The following is a 14826-nucleotide window of genomic DNA, read 5'->3' on the forward strand; positions in this document are numbered from 1 at the left end:
CTCAATATCTCAAAACTACTCGGAATGCAGATAGAACCTTATAATTCCAAGGGGACTAATTATTAACAAAAGCATATAGGGGCCAAATAAGTGTTTAATATCACAGATGTAAAAACATTTTCATAAATTTTCTTGAAGTGGCACATTTTTAATTTATAACGAGTGTGAGATTTGACTTTGACAATCACTACTGAGGATAAAGCTAAGAAAACTGCAGAGTCGTCTGGCAAACACATATGTCAGTATTATAAATTTTCTATGCAAAAAAGGGTAAATGTATGTACATATGATAGAACCACATTTTAAGTAAAATACATAAGAAGACTACCATAAAATTACTTTGATTTGTGTTCTTGTTCTTTAAATAGTACAGATATTTATTTTGTTCAGTATAAAATTTTAAGGGGTAAATTTTTTATATTTTTGTATATATGTTTTTAACATTATATAAGTTATTGAATAAACACCACAAAACACTACAATGCTGATATAGACAATTCAGTTTAGATTGATTATTCTTTATATGGAACCTTTTCCCATCAGATGTTGCTTTGTATTTTGTTCAGGCTTACACAGAATGATGTAACATTTAGGTACAAATATGCAAAATAGTAAACCAAAGCTTGAGGCTAAAATGGCAAATATCTCCACAGCTACAGTGAACTTTCCAGGAGGACTGACATAAGATGGAATAAATGTGATCCATACAGCACAGAATATAAGCATACTGAATGTGATGAATTTGGCTTCATTGAACTTATCAGGCAGCTTGCGAGCCAGAAAAGCGAGAATGAAACACAAGATAGCCAGAAGGCCAATATAGCCCAACACAGCCCAGAAACCTACTGTAGAACCCAGACTGCACTCAAGAACAATCTTTTCATTATAATATTTCAAATTTTTGTATGGAAATGGAGGTGACATTTTTAGCCAAAGCACACAGATAAGAACCTGTATAAGTGTAAATGCAAGAACACTAAGTCGCTGTTGTGCAGGCCCAAACCATTTCATGATATTACTTCCTGGAAGAGTAGCCTTGAAGGCCATTAACACCACTATTGTTTTCCCCAGAACACAGGAGATACAGAGGACAAAAGTGATCCCAAATGCTGTGTGACGCAACATACAGGACCACTCTGTTGGACGGCCGATGAAAGTAAGTGAACAGAGAAAACAAAGAGCCAATGAGAAAAGCAGCAGAAAGCTCAGCTCTGAGTTGTTGGCTTTAACTATGGGGGTGTCCTTCTTACTGTAAAACAGGATGGCTATCAGGACAGTTATTCCTGCTCCAAAAAGTGAGAAAAATACTAGCACTATACCCATAACTTCTGTGAATGAGAGAAATTCTACAGCTTTTAATACACATTTATTTTTCTCAGCATTAGACCAGTATTCACCTGGACACTGCTTGCAGTTATTTGAATCTGGAAAGAAAGTAATGATCATTATAGTTAGAGATGAAATAATTTTATTTATGTCCTTTGCTAGGAAACTGCATCCAGAACTGCAACGTAAGAGAGAAAATACAATAAGGAGCAATTTTCCTTGAAACTGTGAGATGGCCTGAAGATTACCTGTCTCATTACTGATTTCTCCTTCTGCACATGGAATACAGTCATAACAGCAGACAGGTCTTCCTTTCTGCGAAGCCTTCCTAGTGCCTGGAGGACAACTCTCACTGCACACAGACATTGGCTTCTACATAAAAATAAATACAAATACATAAACAAAATAATAATAATAATTCTTACATACATACAATTGTTTTCCTGGGTCTTTATACTGACTTTAGAAAATGAAAATACATTGGCTAAAATTACTTTTTTCAGACTATATTTAAATTATGCAAATTAGTGATTGGTCCAAAATAATTTTAAAGGGTTTTACACAAATGTAAAATTTAAAACTGGCTTATCACCGCCCTCTGCTGTGGCAGATATATTACATGGGAACCAATTTATTTATTTGTCAATTTATCTTTCTAATGTGTTATCCAACAAATGTAATTTGTATAGGACAGTGCAAGTATTTTGAGAATTAGTTTTTCCAGTTTCCAGCAACCGTTTATAACAGACATATTACTGACATTTACCTCAATTTGTCCCCCAGCCCAGGTTATGTTTTCAGTGTTGAGCACAAAGCGCTGGTGTGGGGGCAGTGAGGCATCATAGTAACCCACTGCTTTAAATTTGATAGATCCATTTGAGTCCTTCTGCCAGTTTACAACTTCATATTGGGCTATTGTGGCACCAGTACCGTCAAACCACACATGATCTCCCATTTTTATAATGAAATTTACCTTTTTCAGAGCCTCAACAACCTATTGAGAAAAATACATTTACAAACAGAAATTCAATTATTTGTTTGTTTGTTTGTTTACCTGCTGTGGTTGTATTGTCAGTCCTTTTTTACAACCTGTTTGTTCTTTGCACTTGAGTAGGCTGTGCAATGAATGCACCACAGCATAAACTGCTTTGTAGACATTACTTGAATATCTTTGTTCAGGCACATCTTCATTATAGTTTTTCAGCAATAGTAGATCCTGATATGTGTTGCAGTTTATTGCATACTGAGAAGAATTTCCCTCAGTCTGTGAACATGGAACAACTGTCTTCCAAAATGCCTTTATAACATAATCTGCAAAACCTTCAATATCATTTTTTCTTACTGCAAACCCCAATGACCCACCCAGCACATGAAAACAGTTTGGAGTGAGCAAATTCTTTGCAGTTATCCATCCTTCCACTCCAATCATTTGGAGGCCTGTAATGTTCTGAATACTTAGCTGCTCGAGTAGATTGTACATTTCAGAACTGGTAAGAAATGCAACAATCACTTTTGCAGTGCTTTTTTTAATTGTCTCTACCACTTTTTGGAGTTTGTCAGGCTCTGTTCGGTAGAATTTCATTGAGTACTCCACACAAATTCCCTCCTCCTGGGCTGTATTCAGAAATATTGTCATCCCATGGTTTCCATAGTCATTGTCACTGTTCACAGCTCCCACCCAAGACCAGCCAAAGTGCTTGACTATATATGCAAGTGCTCTGCTCTGGTGGTAATCACTAGCAATTGTCCTGAAGAAAGAGGGATAATCTTTCCTATTACTGAGACATTCACATGTGGCTGAGGGACTTATCTGAAAGCAAAAGAAAAAAGGAAAAAAGTTAAACCCTTAAAAATGTTAAACAGTCATTAGAAGTGAGATTATGTCTAAGTTCTTGCTAAGTGTTATTGCTCCTTACCACAGGAATTTTAAAAGGTCCTGTGGTTCTGGACAAAATCACTGTTGCAGAAGACTCTGTTTCTCCTATTATAGCATGTATCGGAGACTGTCCATTGCATCTGTCTCCTGCTGTAAACTCTGGACCATTCATCAGTGCCATGGTTGCACTCATAGAAGACAGTCTTGAACCACAGGTATCATAAATTCGGTAGCCAACAGAAACATTGGGTAACAAACTTTGACTTCTGTTAATCTCCTCAATGGCAAAAATCATCGTCTGAGCCATTCGAAAATCTCTAAGACTCACACTATGAAAATATAAAGCCGGTGTGTTTTATACAGACCAAAAATATAAACAGATAAATACAGCAAAAAACATACTTGTATGTATTATTTTACAATATGTATGTGGTTCACACCTGAAACACATTAACATTCCAGATTTATATTTATAAATATCATGCACTTTTTATTCATAAAAATGCCATTATTTGAATATATCTTTTGAATAGTTCAATAAAAGTTTACAAAGTAACAAACCTTGAACATGATAGAACCTGAGGTTTTTGTGTATACTTAAATGAAGGTAATATCTCTATGCTGTGGACTGAAAACAGTGCTCCAATATTTACGTCTCCATCCTTGGATAATAGCGGGTACTTAGATTCTCCCATCATTCGGCAAAGAGGATTTTCTGCCTTTGCATGTAGTTGAAAGATAAGCAATGTGTAAAGAAAGACAGACATCACAAAGATTCAGTTTTTACTGTAGTCAAATGCAACTGATTTGATACAGTATTTGTACTTTTATAGACATAATTAATATGGATGATTGATTGTGAATGTAGCGAATTACCTCATAGGGCAGGGCATGTGTCAGGTCAAGCAGAGACAGACTGGAGTCAAGCTAATATGACTAATTGTTTCACAAATCTGAGTATGAGTTTGTATTTTGTTTTGTATTAGTATTTGACAAATACCATTTGTATCACTCCACTTGCAGCTTTTCTTTTAGCGAGAGTCATGGCAGATGCCCAAATCCACTGTAATTTATTAAATACATAAATGAGGACAATAGAAACAATCAAAACTAACAAAAGGGCAACAATATGTAAGTGCAAATGACAAGTATGTAGGGCCCACGCACTCGATCCAAGGAAGGTATCGGGTGCTGGCTGAAGGTTTTCCTGCATGTACGGTCTTTTCAATGCCTGAAGTAATTCAATTTTAAGTCCAATTCTAATCTGACTCCATTTTAATATTTAATCTGACTCCATTTTAGTATGACCTCGAATTTAGGTTGAAAGGCAAATTGAGTGTTTGCCGGTCTCTAATTATTATTTTTATTCGTCTGACATTTGATTATTCTAATTTAACTCTTTACTTTATTTTTACTAGTTCATCAGGAATCTATGTCGCTCAGGGTTTCCCCACGATGGGCGTTTCTACATATGCCCCACGATCACAAACTCGCCAGTCTAAACATTAGCCATAGGTTATGACTAATACTATTTAATAGGTCACCCATGCTTACCATTCTTTAAATAGTGTTTCTGTTTAGTCCCCCACAGTTACCCATGTACAACTTAGTTAAAGCTCAAAACAATAATCACCGGTTATGCTAACACTATCTGTCTAGCCCCCTGACAGTCATATAAATACGTACAACTTAATTCAAGCTGCGACAATAATCAGCGGTTATTCTAGTACTATTTACCTAGCCCTGATAGTTAAAAATAACTAGGTACAACTTAAATAAAGCTCAAACAATAATCAGCGGTTATGCTAGCACAATCTTTTGAGCTCCCCAACAGTTATATAACTACGTACAACTGAATTACTATGACTAGCCCCCCATAGTTAATGCAACTGAGTACAACTTAACTATTTATGAATATAGCAGGCTTATAGGTGCACACAAGCAGGGGGAATGAACCGTTCATAGTTTGTGTGCTCCCATGTCTGCTTCTTGTCCCTTGCTGTGACACCCGGCCCGAATTTTCCTTTAAGAATGGCCTTGTGTTCATCCACTAACTGGGCTAACAGTAAACACTGTTCCTCTGTCCAGTTTGGCTTTCTCGCCCTTCTTGGTTTTGATTCCATGTTTGATACATTAAAACCAACATTCAAACCCCCACTTAAATAGGAAAGTAATCACTATAATTGGAAAGAGTGGAACAATTTTTATCATTCTAAGCCAATCAAATACTTTATAGGAAATTAAAAGTACCCATGTACAACTTAGTCAAAGCTCAAAACAATAATCACTGGTTATTCTAACACTATCTGTCTAGCCCCCTGACAGTCATATAACTACATACATCTTAATTAAAGCTGAGACAATAATCAGCAGTTATTCTAGTACTATTTACCTAGCCCTGATAGTTAAAAATAACTAGGTACAACTTAAATAAAGCTCAAACAATAATCAGCGGTTATGCTAGCACAATCTTTCGAGCTCCCCAACAGTTATATAACTACGTACAACTGAATTACTATGACTAGCCCCCCATAGTTAATGCAACTGAGTACAACTTAACTATAGTCAAGCGGTTAGTCAGAAATCTAAAACCTCACCTAATGTTCCCTATGCTTCATCTATGCTTCACTCGATTTAGTATGCAGTTAACCCTTGACACAGATTTGCGGAAATTACTTAGCCAATTCAGAGATATCAAATCAATACAAGACATAAACTTCTCAAAGATGAATCTAAGAGTAAAAGATGCATACCTGGGCCCGTATTCATAAAGAATCTTAATGCAAAAAGTAGCTCCTAGTGACAAAATTCTAAGAAAATTCTTAGAAATGTGGGCATTTACTCTTAAAATTAAAGAAAAAATCATACTAAAGAAAAAAGTAATTCAGAAAGCATCTTAACCCTTAAAAGAGGTCTTAAGGTCAAACTTGTTAGGAGCACAGACGAGGACTTAAGAGGCTTAAGAGTTTCTTTAGCACAGGAGAAAATGGCAGAAAGACGAAGAGGTAGAAGAAATGTGTTGCAGACAACGGATGACAGTGAGTTAATAAGACGCTATAGATTAGATCGTGCAGGGATCATGTTTGTGACTGATCTTATTAAAAACGTGCTAACATCTCCGACACAGTGCAGAAATGCCATAGTGCCAGAAATTAAAGTAATCACTACATTACGATATTTGGCAACTGGGAAAATGCAACAATGCAATAGTGATGATTTGGGTCTGTCACAACCTTCTGTAAGCAGAGTGATCACACTAACAATTACAGCACTTTCAGAACATCTTATTGTGTCGCAGTTCATTTCGTTTCCACTGGACACTCCCACCTTGCAGGCTCAAAAAACTGCATTTATGAATATAGCAGGCTTATAGGTGCGCATAAGTAGGGGGAATGAACCGTTAATAGTTTGTGCTATACGCTCCCATGTCTGCTTCTTGTCCCTTGCTGTGACACCCGGCCCGAATTTTCTTTTAAGAATGGCCTTGTGTTCATCCACTAACTGGGCTAACAGTAAACACTGTTCCTCTGTCCAGTTTGGATTTCTCGCCCTTCTTGGTTTTGATTCCATGTTTGATACATTAAAACCAACATTCAAACCGCCACTTAAATAGGACAGCAATCACTGTAATTGGAAAGAGTGGAACAATTTTTATCATTCTAAGCCAATCAAATACCTTATAGGAAATTAAAAGCATGGTAAATAAAAAAAAGGATTTATATACACACATATAATGTGTGTGTGTGTGTGTGTGTGTGTGTGTGTGTGTGTGTGTGTGTGTGTGTGTGTGTGTGTGTGTGTGTGTGTGTGTGTGAGCTAGAGAGAGAGAACGGTCAAATAGGAAAAATTACGCTTGTAAATTCAAAGTGAGAATTAGAATAGACCCTATAATTAAAATCACTCTTTTTTTCCTTCTTGGACAACCAACCAATCACAGTCTTCAAATGATTGTGTCATACATAGCAACGGGGTCAACCCCGCCTCCTCACTAAGATGAAAGTTTTTGTCTTTTCCTTACTCAGAGTTGCTCTCAGACCGGTCCCGAATCGCTCTTAAGCTAAGACTAAGAATTTTTTAAGCTAAATTAAGAGTTTTCTGAGAGGATTCTTAGAATCTTTATGAATACAGTCCCTGGTATGCATCTTTTACTCTTAGATTCATCTTTGAGAATTTGATGTTTTTGAACTTGTATTGATTTGATATCTCTATTTGAACTATATCTGAGGTTCTCAGTTAGCCTAACGCAGTGCACATAGTAAGGTTTATATATATATACAGTGTTGGGAAGGTTACTTTGGAAATGTAATAGGTTACAGATTACAAGTTACCCTGTTTAAAATGTAATAGTAGTGTAACTTTTTCAATTACTTTATTAAAGTAATGTAACTAATTACTTTTGAGTACTTTTTGATTACTTTTCTAAATTTGTGAAAATTAAAGAATAATAAATAAAAGCATATACATTAACTTAAATACAGTTATCTAATAAGCATGTGACATATTCTGTGTAATAAACTCCTGAAACATTGGTGTCTCTTTGTATATGATGATAGTTTTCTCAAAATAAGTAAAATGCACATGAAGTGACACAGAGCAGTTCTAGAAATTATGTTTATGTGCTCGTGTACTCCTACAGTATATTGAGATGGCAGAGGTTGAAAACACTGCGAGCTTCAGTAGGACAATGTGTAGTAAATGAAACCATGTCTTTACCATTAATTTACAGGAGGGGCAGACTGGGAAAAAAATTCAGACTGGAAAATTCAAACTCATACAAACAAATTCATGGACAAAACTATTTTTTTGTATGGACCTGACATAAAAAAAGGTTTAAATCTTTAATTTGGGGACATGCAAAATAATTTAAAGTTTGTAATTAAATTACGTAACGCCGTTACATGTAACTAGTTACTCCCCAACACTGTATATATATATATATATATACCGTAATTCCTCAAATAAAAGCCGGGGCCTTTATTTACAAGTAAATTTTTTTATTCAGCAAAACTTAAGCCCTTTTGACATTTTGCCTGACGTGGCTATATTAAAAAAAATTTGCCTCCCAAGACAACTCATTATGGAGCTGCTGGACCTTCTCAGACCTGCGCTTGCCAGGCTAATGCGGCGGAATTTTGCTTTAAGCCCTGAAGTCCAGCTGCTTGCATCGCTACGTTTTTTTTTTTGCTACAGAGAGCTTCATCGAGGTCGTGGAGAGGGCTATGGCCTAATCAAGACCTCGGTGTGGAGGTGTGTCCACACTATCACCAACGCCCTTCTGCGCCATGCGGGGGATTACATCCTGGTGGATGGCACACTCATCCCTATCTCCAATCCATCAGTGATTGATCAGGCGTAGGCTACTTACCGTGAAAGGGATACGCGGCCATAAACGTGCAGGTTATAGTGGACCATAGGAGTGTGATCTCGGACCTGGTGGCAAGGTCCAGCAAAACTTCAAGTTCCTCTGACGAGAAGCTTGGTGCCCTTTTTTACGTTGCTTCCCCAGCATATTCTGTATCTAACTCTCTCTCTCTCTGTTCATTGTAGATAGGTTGCTTTTTATTGAAAACATTAACCAATGGCAATCAATACCGCATTAAACAGAAGTAACTGCAGCTGCTTGCCAATCAATTGTGATTGTAAAGTACCTTACCATTAATATAAAAGTGTATTATATAATTTTTAGGAGTGGTTAAACCCATGTTAAGAAGCGGCACAAGTGGCACAAGGGGATAAGGAGGGTGGATGATTAGCGAGGGATACCCGGTACGTCTAACCGTCACAACATATCATGTGAACATATTACTGACCATTTGATAATTTAATTTATAGTCTATATTCTACTGATAACTTAAAATATGTTAAAATAAATGTTACTGGAATAATTTGAGGAATGTTTCATTTGCACAGAACGTGTTGTCTTTCTTAACGCTGTATTGCACCTTCGCGTGAAGTGGAAAATCGATTCCTGAACAATCGATGCAAACTAATTCAGCACCTTCACTCGGGACATCGCTCTTGTAACGTTGGACATCAGAGGCAGTGTGTTAAGAAGCTTCCCAAGGGACACTTCAGGTAACACACTTAGGAACATAGACAACTTTGGTAAGATATATCTTTCGAGGTGTTCTTAGCGAGCTAAGAGTGAGCGTTATCAAGGAACCGGGCCCAGTTCAGTTCAGACAAGCTCTGTGTCAGTCTGCTTCACGCTGAATCACGCATGTGCAGTTATCATCAGCTCCTCGGTTCTCGGAATGGATGCATCCAACAGAAACGGTTCTCGGTTCAGTGTACTGGTGATCCGAAAACCGATGCAACCGGTTCTTGACTCGAGAACGAGAAACGCTCCGGCAGTGGGTGTGTACGTTCGTTATCTGGCTCTGCTGCACAAATTCTACCCGGCCTTTATTTAAGACCGGCCTTTATTTGTCTGGGTTGACCACGTCCCCGGCCACTATAAGAGGCCCGGCTATATATATATTCACAGGACTTCAGTAAAATGGAAATATCTAAACGGTTAGCTATTATGAAGTTAACCATGCGTGTGTGTTTTTTTTTTTTTTCATCTTTCTAGTCTGTTTAGATACACAAATATGATTGCATTTGTCACTCGCTGTATTTTAATTAGAAAATTGTTTATATTTTGACAATTGACCGGATTGTCTCATGTTTCTTGGTGTGACTTCCTGCCGGAATTGACGTGGATCACTCGCTGCTCACGCAAAAAATAGACCAGACGCCGAAACTAGCGCTTCAAGGCGCGGGCCGGCCGCGGCGCTCCGCGTCTGGTGTGAACGACACCATAGATTAACATGGGCGAGGTGTTGCTTAATTTATAACAACGTTTTCAGCATTTCTCAGAGGGCAGGCTTCAAGTATAACTCGTTTGAAGTAATAGTGCTTCATATAACATTATCCAGAGAAACAAATGTTAATGATAAATCCCCTGTTATGTTTGTACTGGCTACTGTATACAGGCCACCAGGGCACCATACAGACTTTATTAAAGAGTTTGGTGATTTTACATCCAAGTTAGTTCTGGCTGCAGATAAAGTTTTCATAGTTGGTGATTTTAATATCCATGTTGATAATGAAAACGATGCATTGGGATCAGCATTTTTAGACATTCTGAACTCTATTTGGGTTTGACAACACGTTTCAGGACCTACTCATTGTCTAAATCATACTCTAGATTTAATACTGTCACATGGAATTGATGTTGATAGTGTTGAAATTATACAGCCAAGTGATGATATCTCAGATCATTATTTAGTTTTGTGCAAACTTCATATAGCCAAAATTGTAAATTCTACTTCTTGTTACAAGTATGGAAGAATCATCACTTCTACCACAAAAGACTGCTTTTTAAGTTATCTTCCTGATGTATCCAAATTCCTTAGCATATCCAAAACCTCAGAACAACTTGATGATGTAACAGAAACTATGGACTCTCTCTTTTCTAGCACTTTAAATACAGTTGCTCCCGAAAACAAAACTAGAGGTATTTCGTATTGCTTGCCGGGAAAGTAACCTATCCTACAGAAAAGCATTAAAAACTGCTAGATCCGATTACTTTTTTTCTGTTTTAGAAGAAAACAAACATAACCCCATGTATTTATTCAATACAGTGGCTAAATTAATGAAACATAAAGCCTCAACAAGTGTTGACATTTCCCAGCATCACAGCAGTAATGACTTTATGAACTACTTTACTTCTAAAATCGATACTATTAGAGATAAAATTGCTACCATTCAGCCGTCAGCTACAGTATCACATCAGACAGTGCACTATAGACCCCCTGAGGAACAGTTCCACTCATTCTCTACTATAGGAGAGGAAGAATTGTATAAACTTGTTAAATCATCTAAACCAACATGTATGTTAGACCCTATACCATCTAAGCTCCTAAAAGAGGTGCTTCCAGAAGTCATAGATCCTCTTCTGACTATTATTAATTCCTCATTGTCATTAGGATATGTCCCCAAAACATTCAAACTGGCTATTATTAAGCCTCTCATCAAAAACCCACAACTTGACCCCAAAGAACTAGTAAATTATAGACCAATCTCGAATCTCCCTTTTCTGTCCAAGATACTAGAAAAGGTGGTATCCTTACAATTATATTCCTTCCTAGAGAAAAATGGTATATGTGAGGATTTCCAGTCAGGATTTAGACCGTATCATAGTACTGAGACTGCTCTCCTTAAAGTTCATCTGATCGTGGGTGTATCTCTCTATTAGTTCTATTGGATCTTAGTGCTGCATTTGACACAATTGACCACAACATTCTTTTGCATAGACTTGAACACTTTGTTGGCATTAATGGAAGTGCATTAGCATGGTTTAAATCGTACTTATATGACCGCCATCAGTTCGTAGCAGTGAATGAAGATGTATCATATCGATCACAAGTGTAGTATGGAGTACCTCAAGGCTCAGTACTAGGGCCGCTACTCTTCACGCTTTGTATGTTACCCTTGGGAGATATCATCAGGAAACATGGTGTTAGCGTTCACTGTTATGCTGATGATACTCAGCTCTATATTTCTTCGCGACCCGGTGAAACACACCAATTTGAAAAACTAATGGAATGCATAGTCGATATAAAAAAAACTGGATGATGAGTAATTTCTTACTGCTAAATTCTGAAAAAAACAGAGGTGTTAATTATAGGACCTCAAAACTCTGCTTGTAATAACCTAGAACACTGTCTAAGACTTGATGGTTGCTCTGTCAATTCTTTGTCATCAGTTAGGAACCTAGGTGTGCTATTTGATCGCAATCTTTCCTTAGAAAGCATTTGTAAAACTGCATTTTTCCATCTCAAAAATATATCTAAATTACGGCCTATGCTCTCAATGTTAAATGCAGAAATGTTAATCCATGCATTTATGACCTCAAGGTTAGATTATTGTTATGCTTTATTGGGTGGTTGTTCTGCACGCTTAGTAAACAAATTACAGCTAGTCCAAAATGCAGCAGCAAGAGTTCTTACTAGAACCAGGAAGTATGACCATATTAACAGAGTAACATAGAGCGATAGCTTCAACTATCCAACGCGAGAGGCGTTGCTATGAGACAGAGGACCCCTTGGTGCGGCCACCAAAGCAGACAAAAAGCTGGTTAGATTGCCTGAACGGCTGTGACTGCTCGATGTATATCCTCAAAGCCCTCACTGGGCAGAGTAAATCCAGCTCTCTCTCACCTGACAATGGAGGCAGAGCTGAGAGGGAAATTACCTGTGCTCTGAATGGCGTCGAGAGCACTTTAGGGACGTAGCCATGCCTGGGTTTTAAAATGACCTTTGAGTCATTGGGCCCAAACTCAAGGCATGCAGGGCTCACCGAGAGGGCCTGCAAATCGCCAACACGCTTGACCGATGCTAGAGCAAGTAGCAGAGCGGTTTTGAGCATTAGGGGCCGAAGGTCAGCTGACCACAGCGGTTCAAAGGGAGGTCCTTTGAGTGCTCCAAGGACCGTGTGAAGGTCCCAAGTGGGAACGGTGAGAGGACGTGGGGGCTTCAACCGCCTAGAACCTCTCAGGAAACGCACAATGAGGCTTTTTTGACCCACTGATTGGCCAGCAATAGGAGCATGAAATGCTGAGATGGCTGCTACGTAAACCTTGAGCGTGGAAGGGGTGAGACCCTTGTCTAGACGCTCTTGGAGAAATGACAGTATCGGAGATACGTCACACTCAACAGGGTCTTTGTTTTGTGCTAAGCACCAGTCAACGAAGACTGACCATTTCTGGGCGTAGAGGCGTATTGTAGACGGGGGCTCTTGCCTGAGCAATGGTGTGTAGCACATCCCCGGGGAGGCTCAGAGGCTCCCATCGAGGGACCATGCATGCAGAGCCCAAAGTTCTGGCTGTGGATGCCAGATTGTCCTGTTCGCCTGAGAAAGGAGGTCCCGCCTCAGGGGGATCGGCCATGGGGCTTTCATGGAAAGCCTGAATAGCTCCGAGGACCAAATTTGGCTCCTCCAGAGTGGGGCCACTAGGAGGACTCTGTGCCTGTCTTCCCTGACTCGTCTGATGACCTGAGGGATCAGAGTGATCCGGGGAAAAGCATAAAGAAGGAGGCTGGGCCAGTCGTGGGCCAGCGCATCTGTTTCCTTTGAAAAATAAGTTGGGCAATGAGAGTTGCTTTCTGAGGCAAAGAGGTCGACCTCTGCCTTCCCGAAAATCTCCCAGATTTTGAGAACCATCTGGGGATGGAGCATCCACTCGTCCGAGGGGACATTGCTCCGCGAAAACATGTCTGCTCCCAGATTCGTCTTGCCAGGTATGTGTGTCGCCTTGAGCGATCGCAACCTGGGTAATGCCCATTCCAAGAGGCGCTTTGCCAGTGCGCAGAGGCAGCTGGACGAAAGGCCGCCTTGGTGATTTATGTAGGACACCACTGTCATGCTGTCCGACTGGACTAGGATGTGGCGCCCTTCCAGGATCACCTGAAAGGATTGAAGGGCTCGTTCTACTGCCAGCATCTCGAGGCAGTTGATATGGAGATGGCTTTCCTCGTGCGACCATGAGCCGAAGGCTGGTCTGCCCTCGCACAGAGCACCCCAACCTAGGTTGGACACATCTGTTGAGAGCACCGTGCTTCTGGAAACCGCCTGTAAGGGTACTCCACGACTGAACCAATCCGGGTTCATCCAAGGCTCCATGGCTACTAGACAGGCCTGGTTGACCCTGATGCGAAAGCGGCCGTGCCGCCAAGCATGAGGTGGGACCCGGAGTTTCAGCCAGTATTGCAGGGGCCGCATTCGTAGGAGGCCGAGCTGTAAAACTGGGGAGGCGGAAGCCATCAGCCCTAGCATCCTCTGAAAGAACTTCAGAGGGAAACAGGCTTTGTTCCTGACAGAGGCCGTGAGCTGCTGAAGTACCAGAGCGCGCTCTGGTGATATGACCGCCCTCATATTGACTGAGTCGAAAACTGCTCCCAGGAACGTAATACGTTGGCTGGGGAGCAATGAGCTCTTGGCAAAATTGACCCTGAGTCCTAGGCACTCTAAGTGGCTCAGGAGCATGGATCTGTTGTGGTCTAGCTCGGTTCGTGACTGGGCTAGAATGAGCCAGTCGTCGAGATAGTTCAGAATGCGGATTCCCATCTATCTCAGAGGGGAAAGCGCCTCGTTCATGCACTTCGTGAAAGTTTGGGGAGCTAGAGGCAGCCCAAAGGGAAGGACTGTATATTGGTAAGCCACACCCTCGAACGCGAATCTCAAGAATTGTCTGTGATGGGGGCTGGTTGTGAAATCTGGATGTGAAAGTAAGCATCTTTCAGGTCCAGCGAGAAGAACCAGTCCTCGGGGCAAATCTGCGTGAGGATCTGCTTCAATGTCAACATCCTGAACTTCCGTTTCATGAGGGAGAGGTTCAGGTGTCTGAGGTCTAAGATGGGTCTGAGACCGCCATCTTTCTTGGGGACAAGGAAATAACGGCTGTAGATCCCCGATCCGCTTTCTGAAGGAGGAACTATCTCTATGGCTCCCTTTACTTAACAGCGTCATCACTTCGGTGTGGAGGACCTGAGCGTCGTCCGGCTCTACCAAGGTGGGAGTGAGTAGCCGCATTTTATTATCCCCAACACCCACTTGGACATTCCGGGGATGGCCTGCCA

General features: G+C 40.1%; 1 protein-coding gene across 1 annotated transcript; it reads right to left on the reverse strand.

Moving 5' to 3' along the window:
• Positions 1-519: 519 nt before the first annotated feature.
• LOC132155617 (extracellular calcium-sensing receptor-like) lies at positions 520-4064 on the reverse strand. Its single transcript, XM_059564355.1, has 6 exons — positions 3764-4064; positions 3243-3531; positions 2381-3136; positions 2093-2320; positions 1575-1698; positions 520-1424 (listed from the first exon to the last, which is right to left on the reverse strand). Exons 1-6 carry the CDS (start codon positions 3967-3969, stop codon positions 520-522), a joined length of 2508 nt encoding a protein of 835 aa, XP_059420338.1. The 5' UTR covers positions 3970-4064.
• Between the last annotated feature and the right edge of the window lie 10762 nt (positions 4065-14826).

The sequence above is a fragment of the Carassius carassius genome, chromosome 13, assembly GCF_963082965.1.
Source record: "Carassius carassius chromosome 13, fCarCar2.1, whole genome shotgun sequence".
NCBI lineage: Eukaryota > Metazoa > Chordata > Actinopteri > Cypriniformes > Cyprinidae > Carassius > Carassius carassius.